General features: G+C 39.3%; 2 protein-coding genes across 2 annotated transcripts in view; both read right to left on the bottom strand.

Moving 5' to 3' along the window:
* Positions 1-799, bottom strand: part of LOC121442575 (membrane transport protein XK) — a 47,800-nt gene extending 47,001 nt beyond the window's left edge. Inside the window, exon 1 of the mRNA XM_041644161.1 lies at positions 228-799. Within this exon, the coding sequence (XP_041500095.1) occupies positions 228-472 (245 nt within the window). The 5' untranslated portion in view covers positions 473-799. The remainder of the gene's footprint in view (positions 1-227) is intronic.
* A 1,401-nt stretch (positions 800-2,200) lies between these two features.
* LOC121442576 (lanC-like protein 3) overlaps positions 2,201-12,279 on the bottom strand; it is a 105,480-nt gene continuing 95,401 nt past the window's right edge. The window contains exon 5 of the mRNA XM_041644162.1: positions 2,201-9,768. Coding sequence (XP_041500096.1) covers positions 9,609-9,768 — 160 coding nt within the window. The 3' untranslated portion in view covers positions 2,201-9,608. The remainder of the gene's footprint in view (positions 9,769-12,279) is intronic.

Raw genomic sequence — 12,279 nt, 5'->3', positions numbered from 1 at the left:
CTGCTCTTTTTGAGCAAATTCAAGTTAACATTGGCAATTCCATCTATGGGTTCTGAAATCCAGGACATCTCCGGAGACTGGAATGGGAAGGTTTGGGCAAGCAGGGTAGGTCAACCCTGGTTCTGGCCACCTGTCCCCTTCAGGAAGGCCTCTTCCCCAGCTGGGGCAGTAGAGGGGGACCGGCCAGGGGCTGTGGCCTAAGGGCGGGTTCTGGGTTCCACACGCACCTGAACAGGGGCCCGAGCTGGAGCAGGTGCATGAGCAGCACCAGTGGCCGATCGCGGCTGAGGTCGCGGTGGACGAAGAGGAGCGTGAACTGCACCAGAGCACAGGGCATCAAGGAGAAGAGCAGCGTCAGCGCCTGCCACATGCGGTCCCCATCGGAGCGGTAGGTGCTGCTCAGGTAGAGCGCCGCTATCGTCTCGGCCACGAACAGGAACAGGGACGCTAACACCGAGGCCGGGAATTTCATCTCCGCGCCTCAGAGACTCGCCCGGCGGGTGGCGGCGGCGGCAGCGGCGGCGGCGGTGACGGTTCACCGAGCGGTTCCCAGCATGCCCGGCCCCGAGCCGCCGGCACGCGGCTTAGCCCGCCGAGGGCACGCGGGCCCGGCCACACGCCCCGCGCAAGCCTGAGCCCAGCCTGGGGGCAACCGCCACAAGGGGGTGGGGCGGGCAGCGTGGCTCCGCTCGGACACGCCCACGCGCACTGTGCGCAGCCGCCAGCGCGCGCCACAAGCTCACGGAGGCGCTGGGGACACTGTTCAGGGCGGGTCGCGAACCCGCGTCTTCTGACCGCAGCTGCCCGAGCACGCCTGGAGGCCGCCAAGCCAGCTGGCCCGCGCGCAGCCTCTGGGTCCTAGAGTCCGTAGGTCTAGGCTGTCTTGAATGCTTGCTTTCCGCAAGCAGCAGAAACCAGAATTGGGGGTGAGGGAGTCTGAACTCCTTCCTGATCCACAATCCGTCTGGTTTCACGGACGGTTTTCAAGTCTGGTTTTCACTAATAAGGAAGCAGTTTCCAGACCCACACACACCTACCTCTGTTGGTATGCCAACCCCTAAGGCTAACACAATTCTTTTTCGCTCAACTGTTTATTTTAAAAACCTGAATACAATATATTTCAACGTATTCTTTCCCCTATCCTACTCTCCCATCCTTCCAACAACCCAACTTTATGCTATCTGTCACAAAAATACCTAAAATAAAAAACAGTAAGACAAAAAAAAAGTCAAAATCAGCAAAATGAAACAAAAAGTACAAAAATAATTTTTAAAAAAAAAAAAACAACCAACAAACATGGAGTCCATTTTGTGTTGGCCCACTACTCCTGACCATGAGACCTGCCCTGGAGCGTGGCTGGCAGGTACTCATTGACACTCAAATGCAAAAACAGAACATATCAACTGCAAATATCTTCTTGGTTGGAGGTTGGAATTTGTGTCTATGTCCTTTTATCAGTGCTGGGATTTTGTCTGGTTTTATCCTGTACACATCCTGTGTACCCGCTGAGTTTTTCACAACCTTCTATACATCAAGATGGACACCCCACCTCCCCCAGACACAGACACACACACACACACACACACACACACACACACACACTCCTCCACACCTTCTAAGATCATTTTCCATGAAGAAGCCTAGGCAGTTTGGACGCTCACCTTACTAGACCTGGATGGAGGTGGGCGGTCCTTGGACTTTCCACAGGGCAGGGAACCCTGATTGCTCTTCCAGCTGATGAGGGAGGGGGACTTGATGGGGGAGGGAGAGGGAAATGGGAGGCGGTGGCGGGGAGGAGGCAGAAATTCTTAATAAATAAATAAATTTTTAAAAAAATTAAAAAATAAATAAATAAATAAAAGAAATTGGATGATTTTAATTTTCAGGCATCTTGGGCATTTTACTATTTTGGAAAATGATGTAAATATAAACAAGATGTAAAGATTCGTAAGATCTCCACAAGAACGAAGAGAGGTGTGGACAAGTTGAGTCGTTTGACTTGGTTGTTGAAGTGACCTCAGAAAATCTATTTATAATGGTTGAAGGAGAATTGAGCCAAGGCCTGAGAAGTACCAGGCCCTTTCTCCAAAAGGATTACGAATGCCTATTTATAGAGACCAGCATGCCACCACGTCCTGGATCCAGATACACACAGTCACAAACAGAATCACCAGCAGTCCTCCACGGTGTATTTGTTTAATATTTTATTTGATACCATCATTAGCTTTAAAGGGTAACTAATGAGTAGCTACAAATAATTAATTAGAACACAATAACGGTTTAGCATCAGATCTTAAGGCAAAGGATTATCACAGGTTTTACATTATTAAGTGGACCGTGTTGTGGAGTAGCGGTGCAATAAGCCAGCAACATCACTTTAAACAATAAAGTGCAGTTTATGGCAGATTATTTTCTACAGTACAAAACTGATACAGAAAACACATTGGAAAGATCACAGTGTTTTTGATATTATAACAGCAGCTAAAAAATAGTAAGGTGCATCACTAAGTTTCTAAGTCAGTCTTGCTTCGGAAGAGATGGCATTACACCAGGCAGTGGACTGTAAGCAACCCCCCCCCTCCGTGAAGCTGAAGCAAATTCAACTGACAATTGTCGTCCCGCTCCAGGAACAATAGATAACAAAAGCTAAAATCTGATGAGCATTTATAAGTTGACCTTTCCGAATTATCACTTGTCATTTTATCAGTCAGATGAACATATACATTTACAACTTAGTTTCTCTACCCTACATTTAAATGGATTTTCATTAAAAATCAATGTCAGATATTGCATCATACTTCCTCACTAAGACCAAAATACCCACTGTGATTTTTTTAAAAAAATATGTGTACTCAGTAATAGACTTATAGAAAGTGATGTTTGGGTATAATAATATGTAATAGGCCAGAATACTTGATAATTTTGTTTTATTATAAAATATCATAGTATAACATTTTGTAATATAGTAAAATGATTAGCAAAATGTTCTGCACTAAGATTAGAACTGCTCCTGATATATCTTTCAAACCCCTCAAAGTACCCCTACAGACATATAAGAATTAGCAAGAAGTCAAAGAACTTGATTTTGGCAAAAAGGCATTTTTACAAAGCCTCTCAATTGGTGTGCAAGTATTTCAAAATTCTTGTCATATACAACAGATAACTGGTGTTGAATTTAATGTTAATAAAAATTAAAAGAATTTTAAAGTACTAATAACTAATTCCTATCATTTGGTTTATTTTTTATAATTTTGCTTTATTCGTAATTGGTGGAGAAATACAGCAAAGAGCGCAACTTTATTAATAATACTAATTTATCGAGCACATCTTTAAACTTCAATAGTACATTAAACTGTGGCGCTCCTTTACTGTTAGGTGCAATTAGGAGTAAGTTGTTATACTATATTGACAATTTCCTATTTGGGGTATTGCCTCAAAAGATTATGGAATTGCACTGGTTTGCTGCTTATGAAATGTACCATCAGGAAGATTAACTTTGTTTTAACCCAATGATGATACAAACATATTTTTTTAAATATTGCAAATTGTGCAAAAATGAAAACCCTTTTGGTGAAGTAGATTCTATTCACTCTAGTATGTGATGTTTGACCAGTCCCTAGTTATTTATGGCTTCTCAACATGGTTCACTGATTTCTACAAAATCCATTTTAAAAATTCTGTTAGTTTGGTGCCACTACATCCAAGAGACTGGAGTGGCCTATACCAGATCCTGAGACCAAACTATTATTCTTACAGTGTTCCATTCTTACTGCTGGGACATCTCTATAATACAAATAATACTGCATTTTCAAGAGCAAAAGGAGTTTACCGCTGCTACAGTCTTCAGAAGACACCTCTAATATTAAAAGCCCTAAAAGATACAAGACTGATTATTTGAAGCAATATGCTTATTTGAATATATCTATATATAAGTATTACCACATTCAACTTGAATCAAATTTAATGACACAATTTATTTTACTGGTAATTGCCACTTACACACAGACATCCCACTAAAATATGCTGTAATAAGGTCATTTGCTAAAGACAGTAGACAAGTATAGATTTTATGCCTTTTTTATACTGATTGCTAAGTCACAGCTATTTCACACACAATACAAGATTATACACTGAGGAACACATCACACAAAATATATGAAGAAAATTTCAGTAGAACTGCATTATTCTATATGAAGGAATTCTGTTTACACATACACACAGGTGTTTTACCCATCTCCATTCTTTTGGAGTGCTCATTGAAAGCATAACACAAGGGATCGTATTGGGGTACTTCAGGAAGACCTTTAAGACATAAATCTTCAGCTACTTTCAATTTAGTAAGTGAATATTCCATAACAAAAGTGGTATCTTGCCTTTCAGGTGATTCTGAGTACAAAGATAAGTCTGCTTCATGTGTCATACAATTCGCTGGCCCTCCTTCCACCCCAATGCAGAACAAAAACACAGATTTGGTTTTCCATTTAAATAACTTTTCAAAGTTGATTCAGAATGGGTGAATAACAGGTACCCCCAAAGGAAATGAAGACGCAGAGAATCCTGAAGATGAGAGACTTTGTCATTTGTGAAGGGAACTAGATGGAAAGGACAAGGTTCAATATTTAAAGATAAAAATGAATATTCTTTTAAATCTTAACAGCATCACCCATTAGGTCCCAATTTATTAACACTTTCAATTTATAAAATAAGGGGAGAGACTTTGTTCGTGTAGGAACTACTTTGGTTTTTGTCTTTTATGACATAATAAAAGACATAAAAACAATATGGCCAGTCCTGTTTATGGATTAGAAATAAGATACATGTGGCCACTACCTTATTCTCATTGCACAGGCACTCTTGTGGCAGCTTGCCCTGTACTTGTGATCTGACTACAGAATAGTCCTAATTCTGGTTGCAACTGACCTCGAGGTCAGCCCTCTGTCTAAAGTAGAATCAAGTCTTGTTGAGCCCCATGCTCTTAGCTAAGGACAGATGTGGACAAAGATACAGAGGAAGCCTGCCTTCGTAGGAGAAGAGAGGTCATGTGTGTGATTAAACAGACATAGGGGGTAAAAAATCCATTATCAGAATGAAATGTTTAGAGACACGTGATGACACATGCTGACTTGAAGGTGAATTAGGATTAAAGAGATTTCAGTAAGCAAAAACAAAAAGGCCCAGTGGTAAGGCTATACTTGTTTAGTCTCATTAAATGCACATGTACAAATTATCTTCAGATACCACGCTTTGGTAAGCAACCCCCAAGCCTGATCCTGTCTTCTAGCTTGCCTTTCTCTAGCCAAATTTATGCTAAGATCACATGACCTTGGTAAATTTGAGGGTTAGTCATCCCAGCTATTAATTTGAGACATAATAATTTAAAGGAGGCTTCACAAGCAGCATAATTCTATTCCTACAGGTAACACACTTCTGATGACCAAATTAAAAAAATGCAGATCAAAATCAGTGTTAAATTATGCTATTTCCCAATTCATTTTTTGCTATATAGTTATGGCCTGGATGTTCCTTTTCTTCAGTTATTGGCAACAGAATCCTTTATTTTCAGTCAGCAAAATAAATATTTGTGTTAAAGAGAGCGTCTAGACTATACCACCCATTCCTCTGGAGGAAATTCTTTCAAGTCAGAACCTTCTGAGGCACAAACACCACAGTCAGAATTGGTAGTGGAATATAAAATATATAGTTACCCTTCTAGTGTTCTGGGCCCCAAACACTGCATCTTCATGTGAAATGTGTTTGTTTAGTTTTTAAATATAAACTGAGCATAATTTTATGTGCACATAGTAGGAACCTAAAACATAGAAGCCTTTTTAAATAATAAAGAACCCATATTGACAAATAACTCCTATGACAACTGTATGAATTAGGCAAGGTACCTAACTATATAAAATACCCCCAAAAAAGTGTCAGAACAAGGATTTAGGATTTCTAACATGGTTCTCTTGACATTACTACTTCCTTTTAATTGTGTCTTTTCTTTGATGTTTTTTGTTCTTAACACTGGGACTACGGCCTAGGGCAGCATGCATGCTAGAAAGGTGTTCTACTATAGAATTACATCCTCAGCCTGTGTATACTTTCTTAGCCTGGTTATATATCCCAAACTCATATTTTTTGCATTGAAATTACTGAGATATACTCTCTACAGAAACCAAAACACGGGGAGGAGGCGGAAATTTTTTCAATAAAAAAAAAAAGAAACCAAAACAATTTGCATAACACTTTGATTAAAATCTCAAAGAAAACTAAAGAAGTAAAAAGAAGAGATGGGATTTACTAGAGAGCAAGTAAGCTGTTCTATGTAATGAATTGTCATAATTGAATACTATTATCTTAACAACATGGTCAATTGCCTGGAAAAAAGTCAGTGGGAAATATACACTGTCAAGCTTCTGTTCTCTTCAAATACCAGGTTACAAACTGAAAAGATGTAATGTGGCAATGAGATAGGGTAAATTAAATATAGACAGTTAAGGGTAGAAAGAAAGGCAAGTAACTGTGTTAATGCCACAAAGCTACAGTGTTTTACAATATATTGCTATTGAAGTATAATGCGTCTCCTTCCTTATTGTTAAGGCTCTTTCAAAGTATCCTCAAACATCTCCACTCAGCATTCAGGACTGATTTTGTCCCATATAGTAAATAGCATGATAGCATGAACAGTAAGAGCTGAAGGGATGGCTTGGCGGTTGAGAGCATGGAGCCCCACCCCACTTTCTGGGAACCCAAGTTGGATTTCCCTTCCCAGAATTCACATCGGGTGGCTCAGAGCCGTCCATAACTGTAGTTCCAGCACTATTATGCACATATCCACACATGTACTTGTAATTAAAAATAATAAAACTGCCATAGTAGCCTTCATGCTTTAACATTAAGAATGTTACTACACATGAAATTGATTATGAAATAAATGACATGACTTAATTTCCTGCTGAAAATATGTGTCTTTCATCCCTTTCTTGGGAAAGTAATATAGAAGAGGACTCTCTAACTAGCGGTGCTTGTCTTTCAGGAAAATGGAAATGATAGGCTTAACAGCCAAAAAAAAAAGTGTAGCCTTGTTTCAAATTTACTGAGATGGTACTTCAGAAAGACCACACCCAAACATGACCCCTTTTTAGACATGATATACAAAAATAGCAAGCTTTTCACAATGATCAGCACAAAGTTACGGTCACTCTATTGTATCTTTAAAAGATAGGTTCAGTTTTTCTAAAGCTCCTGGAAACATAACAGATACAACAAAGCTATGTGTCATTTCCTAGTCCTTTGGTTTTCTGGTCCACATAATGAATGATGGAAGAGGTGGGCAGATTTTTAAAGGAAGTTCCTTTGAGAGAGGGGCGGATTTGTCTACTGCAATGCTGGCATATTTCTAATCTAGAATACTGAATAAATGAACCTGAAAGGAGAAACCAGACTTCGAATCCTTGTTTTGTTCCCTCCTAGCTCTGTCTTTGGGGGGATCACCTAACACACATTGAGGGGCTGCTCAGACACAATGAAAGCATGTATTCCTTTATTGTAAAAGGCCTAATTCTGCCTGGTTATCGTTAGCCTGTAGGGCCCATGCCAAAGGCATTTTAAATGAGATGTTGTAGGAGCTGTCACTGGTCCTTTCAGAAGGAGAACATTCTGTAAACAGAATCTTCCTTAGGGCTTCCAAAAGGTGCTTGCCCTCCTCAAGAAAGAACTTCTGGAATCGAATTAAGTTTTACTCCAAACAGTATTTTCACAGATGGGCAATTAAAGCCAATTTTATATGTTGAAATATGAGGGTGTGAAATGGGACCATAAGCCAACAAGGTACATATTTTGCAAAATTCATTTTGTCCCAGCTTGTGTTAACGATTGTAAACATGCAAAGAGTCATAAAATATAAAAAGACAAGTTCTTTTCTTTGGTAAGATTCTTTGAGAATCTTATGAATACAAGAGATCCTCTTTTTCAAAATAGGATCACACATATAACATTCATACAAACCCATACAAATCCATTGGTTCATACAGCTCCACAAGCCAGCACACACAGAAATATTTCTAGGCAGTAACTCCTCCCAAAGTCTATCTACAGTTCAAATAGTGCTTCAAATTATATGGTATTAAATGTATCATGTACACATATGTACCTATGTATATCCAAATAGCTAATGACTATTGAAACAATGACATCTTATACAGCATAACAGTTTTCTTTAATATGATGTTTGAACTTCAGTGGTTAAATACCGGGACTGTGGTAAACTCATATTCTCTGTATGGAAGTGACAGTTGCTTCTATTAGTGTTTAGCAATCCACTATTGGCTTGAAGTATTTTTATAACCTTTGTTATTAGCAAAAGTAAACTTAATATGATAACTAAAATCAACTGGTATGATAGTAAAGCTCTAGCATGTCCTTTGTTTTGCAAGGTAAGGTGACCAGCCAGGGAGTTCATTCCGCTCTTAATCTAATAGGATAAAATAGAACAACATTCATTCGATAACCACTTCTATTTTCCTCATTCCATGTCTTTCATGGTATTCTATGAAATACGAAAATGACTTACCTTTGTGGTAGTTACCCTGATCTTTGAGATGAGTGATTTTCACCGAGAGCATATTTTACAGTCTAATAGCTTCATAGAGATTACAAAGATGAAGGCATTTGAAGAATTACTAACATATACAATATACAGGTCACACTTCAAGTTGAGACAAACACATGACAACAACACTTATTTGCTAGATAAGAATTTTCCTGTCTTCTTTTTTGTTTGTTTATGGTACTAGGCATGGAACTAGGGCCTTGTGCATGCTAAACAAGCCACACCCCTAAGCTACTAAGCTTAGGCTGCCACTAAAATTACACTCCTTCCTGCCCGGAATCTCACTATACTGAGCTCTAGGAAAGAAAACAAAACTAGGGAAAGAGATATTCTAAGACCCAAGGAAGCTTGAAATTTCAGTGTTTAAAATAAGTTATGATATGATGTTTTTAAAGTGCCCATGATAGTGATTTAAAAAATACCCACATGCATATTCAAATATCTCCACTCAAAAAAAAAATCATGAACTTCAGCAAGCAAAGGCCTAGGACAATCAAGGGTTTCTTTTCATGTCCTTCATCATGACACTTGATCCCTGCTAACAGTTTTTAAGAGGGCAAACTTATTTTACATATTTTAGATTATTAAGATTGTCTTCACTTCTAAATTTAAGGGTGGAGGGTATAGACAGATGGTCAAATTTGCTCTCCAGTTTTCAAAGGGTTGCCAGTCTATCCCCATCATCTCCAGTTCACTTTTGCCTTCAGTGTCATGAACTGGAAAACATTATTTTCCTTTTGCTTTCTCTCGATCTTTGGTTTTACATCTCTCCCCTGAAACATCAAATCTGTGATTTTTAGATGAGTTGTGGCATCTTTGCTTGGCAGGCTCTCTCTCCAGTCTGGTATCACGCTGCTTCATCAGGCTGAGCTCATCCTTCTGGCAGCAATGTGAAGGCTCATAGTTGTGATGCCATTGGATGTGGATTATGTGGGAAACTGCCTAGAGGAGGCCCAGGAAATCTCAGGGGAATTCTGCCAGGATGCAATGGGAGATGGAGCCTTTAAACAAAGACGCTGAAGAGAGGGAATTCAGCCTGATTGGGCTGTAGCAAATCAATGAGAAAGCAAACCGTGCCAGAGAAGCCTTCATACAAGCTATATATGCTTTCAAGGACCCGTGAACCAGCTTTGAATTCTTCAGTGAACAAGAATTGTGCAAACCTAAGAGAAGAAGAAAGCACGAACAGATTTAATATGACTGTGTCCATGTGACCTGCTACAGGATGCTCTTCTTCTTTTGTGAAGTTAAAGTTTTAGTGTCAGGTTGTTTTCAGAATTATGTAATTAATTTGAGAAAACTCCATTCTCTAGAGAAAAAAAAAGATCAGTTATATAAGTCTTTGTGTTTTGCAACAGAGTTTGTTGCCAAACAAATCCAACTATTTTTAGGAGCTGCTAATCAAAGCACATTGGTATTTTCTGAGATTCTATTCCTTCCACTGTCCAATAATTATAAGTGAAAAAGTCACATAAATCATCCTACTTTTGTTTATCTTGAACCAAAGCAAACTTATATATCACTGTTCCTTTTTTAAAAATCTAAATATTTGTGTTTCTGGAAGCATATTATTTCTGAACTCGGTCTCATTTATATGTGACAGAGCACAGAGGCTGAAAATAAATGTGAGGATTTTACACAATCTGCTTTGGGCAACAAAGGATGAAGATGAATGGGAGAATGCAAGCAACTTTTCATAATGGTGCCATCAAATAGTAAATTCAACTATGAGGCATTGCTCTTAAGACAATTTGCCTTTAAAATAAGTCACTGATCTCTAAAATTTTGGTGAAAAACATTTTTCTTTGACTTTCATTTTCTTATTTAAATTAACTAAACAACATTGTATAGTAGTCTCCAGCCTTTCCAATGCTCTCACCAATATCATGGTTTTTAACTATCTTATTCCTTTGTCATCATCAACAAAAATAATCTCCAATTCTGATGCTGGTGAGGCCTGAGAGTTTGTACTGTCATAAAGTTAGATTATTACAGCCACCACAGGAGTCCTATCAAGAGTAATTACTCATTAGGTCTTTTGTGGGCCATTGAAACTATTGCAGGCAGCTTAAAATAAATGAGGAAATAAATTGCAATTCCACTTATTACTGATTTTCTATCAACTGTTTTCTTAAATATGCAGTCATTTAAATAAGAGTTTGCACTTCTAAACAGCAAAGAATTATTAATATTAAGAATTGAAGAAAGTGTGGAATATCTACACATTAGAGTACTACACTGCAGTAAAAAACAATGACTTCTCGAATTTTGCATGCAAATGGATGGAAATAGAAAACACTATTCTGAGTGAGGTAACCCAGACCCAAAAAGATGAATATGGGATGTACTCACTCATAATTGGTTTCTAGCCATAAATAAGGGTCACGGAGTCTACAATTGGTGATCCTAAAGAAGCTAAGTAAGAAGTTGAACCAAAGGAAAAACATATAGTTATCCTCTTGGCTATGGGAAGTAGACAAAATTGCTGGGGAGAAAATTGGGATCTTGGGGGTGGGGTGGGATGGGGGTAAGGGGAGATGGGGAGAGAAAAGTGACAAGGGGAGGATGGGGGGAACTTGGGGAAAAAGGAAGATTGGGATAAAGGAAGGTAGGATAGGGGAGCACGGAAGCACAATTCTTAGTTAAGGGAGCCACCTTAGGGTTGGCAAGAGACTTGAACCTAGAGTGGCTCCCAGGAGCCCAAGCCGAGGTCCCCAGTTAGTTCCTTGGGCAGCTGAGGATAGGGAACCGGAAATGACCCTAGCCTCTAGCAATACTGACGAATATCTTGCATATCATCATAGAACCTTCATCTGGTGATGGATGGAGATAGAGACAGAGACCCACACTGGAGCACTGGACTGAGCTCCCAAGGTCCCAATGAGGAGCAGAAGGAGGGAGAACATGAGCAAAGAAGTCAGGACCACGAGGGGTGCACAGTGGAGCTGATCTACTGGGAGCTCACCAAGGCCAGCTAGACTGTGACTGAAAAAGCATGGGTTAAAACTGGACTCTCTGAACATGGCGAACAATGAGGGCTGATGAGAAGCCAAGGACAATGGCACGGGGTTTTGATCCTGCTTAATGTGCTGGCTTTGTGGGAGCCTAGCCAGTTTGGATGTTCACCTTCCTAGATATGGACAGAGGGGGGAGGACCTAGGACTTACCACAGGGCAGGGAATCCTGACTGCTCTTTGGACTGGAGAGGGAGGGGGAGAGGAGTGGGAGGAGGGGGAGAAGAATGGGAGGAGGGGGAGAAGGGTGGGAGGAGGGGGAGGGAAATGCGAGGCTGGGAGGAGGTGGAAACTTGTTTTTTTTTTCTTCCTTTTCTCAATAATAAAAAAAATGAAAAAAAAGAATTAACTCAATATGTATAATTACATATAAATAAATTTATAAATTATTATTTAGAAGTAATAATTTATAAATGATGAGGTTTTCTTAGCTCGGTGTTTTTTATAGAACCATTAGGCTTTTATATGTACTGTACCCAATATTGTCCATTCTTTTTAGTTCTATAATTACCATTCAGGCTCCCATTTTAGCTGAGAATTATTGAGAAAATTGGTTAATTTGATTTGGGGAACAGTGAGTACATTTTTGACACAACAGTTTTCATTTTACTATTGATACCATTTTCAGAAATGAGTAATGTATATATATGCAAAGATAAA

This window comes from Microtus oregoni, unplaced genomic scaffold (assembly GCF_018167655.1).
Source record: "Microtus oregoni isolate MIOR12 unplaced genomic scaffold, Mior012 000092F_000, whole genome shotgun sequence".
Classification (NCBI taxonomy): domain Eukaryota; kingdom Metazoa; phylum Chordata; class Mammalia; order Rodentia; family Cricetidae; genus Microtus; species Microtus oregoni.
The sequence above is the reverse complement of the archived record's forward strand: the minus strand, read 5'-3'. Positions and strand labels throughout refer to the sequence as shown.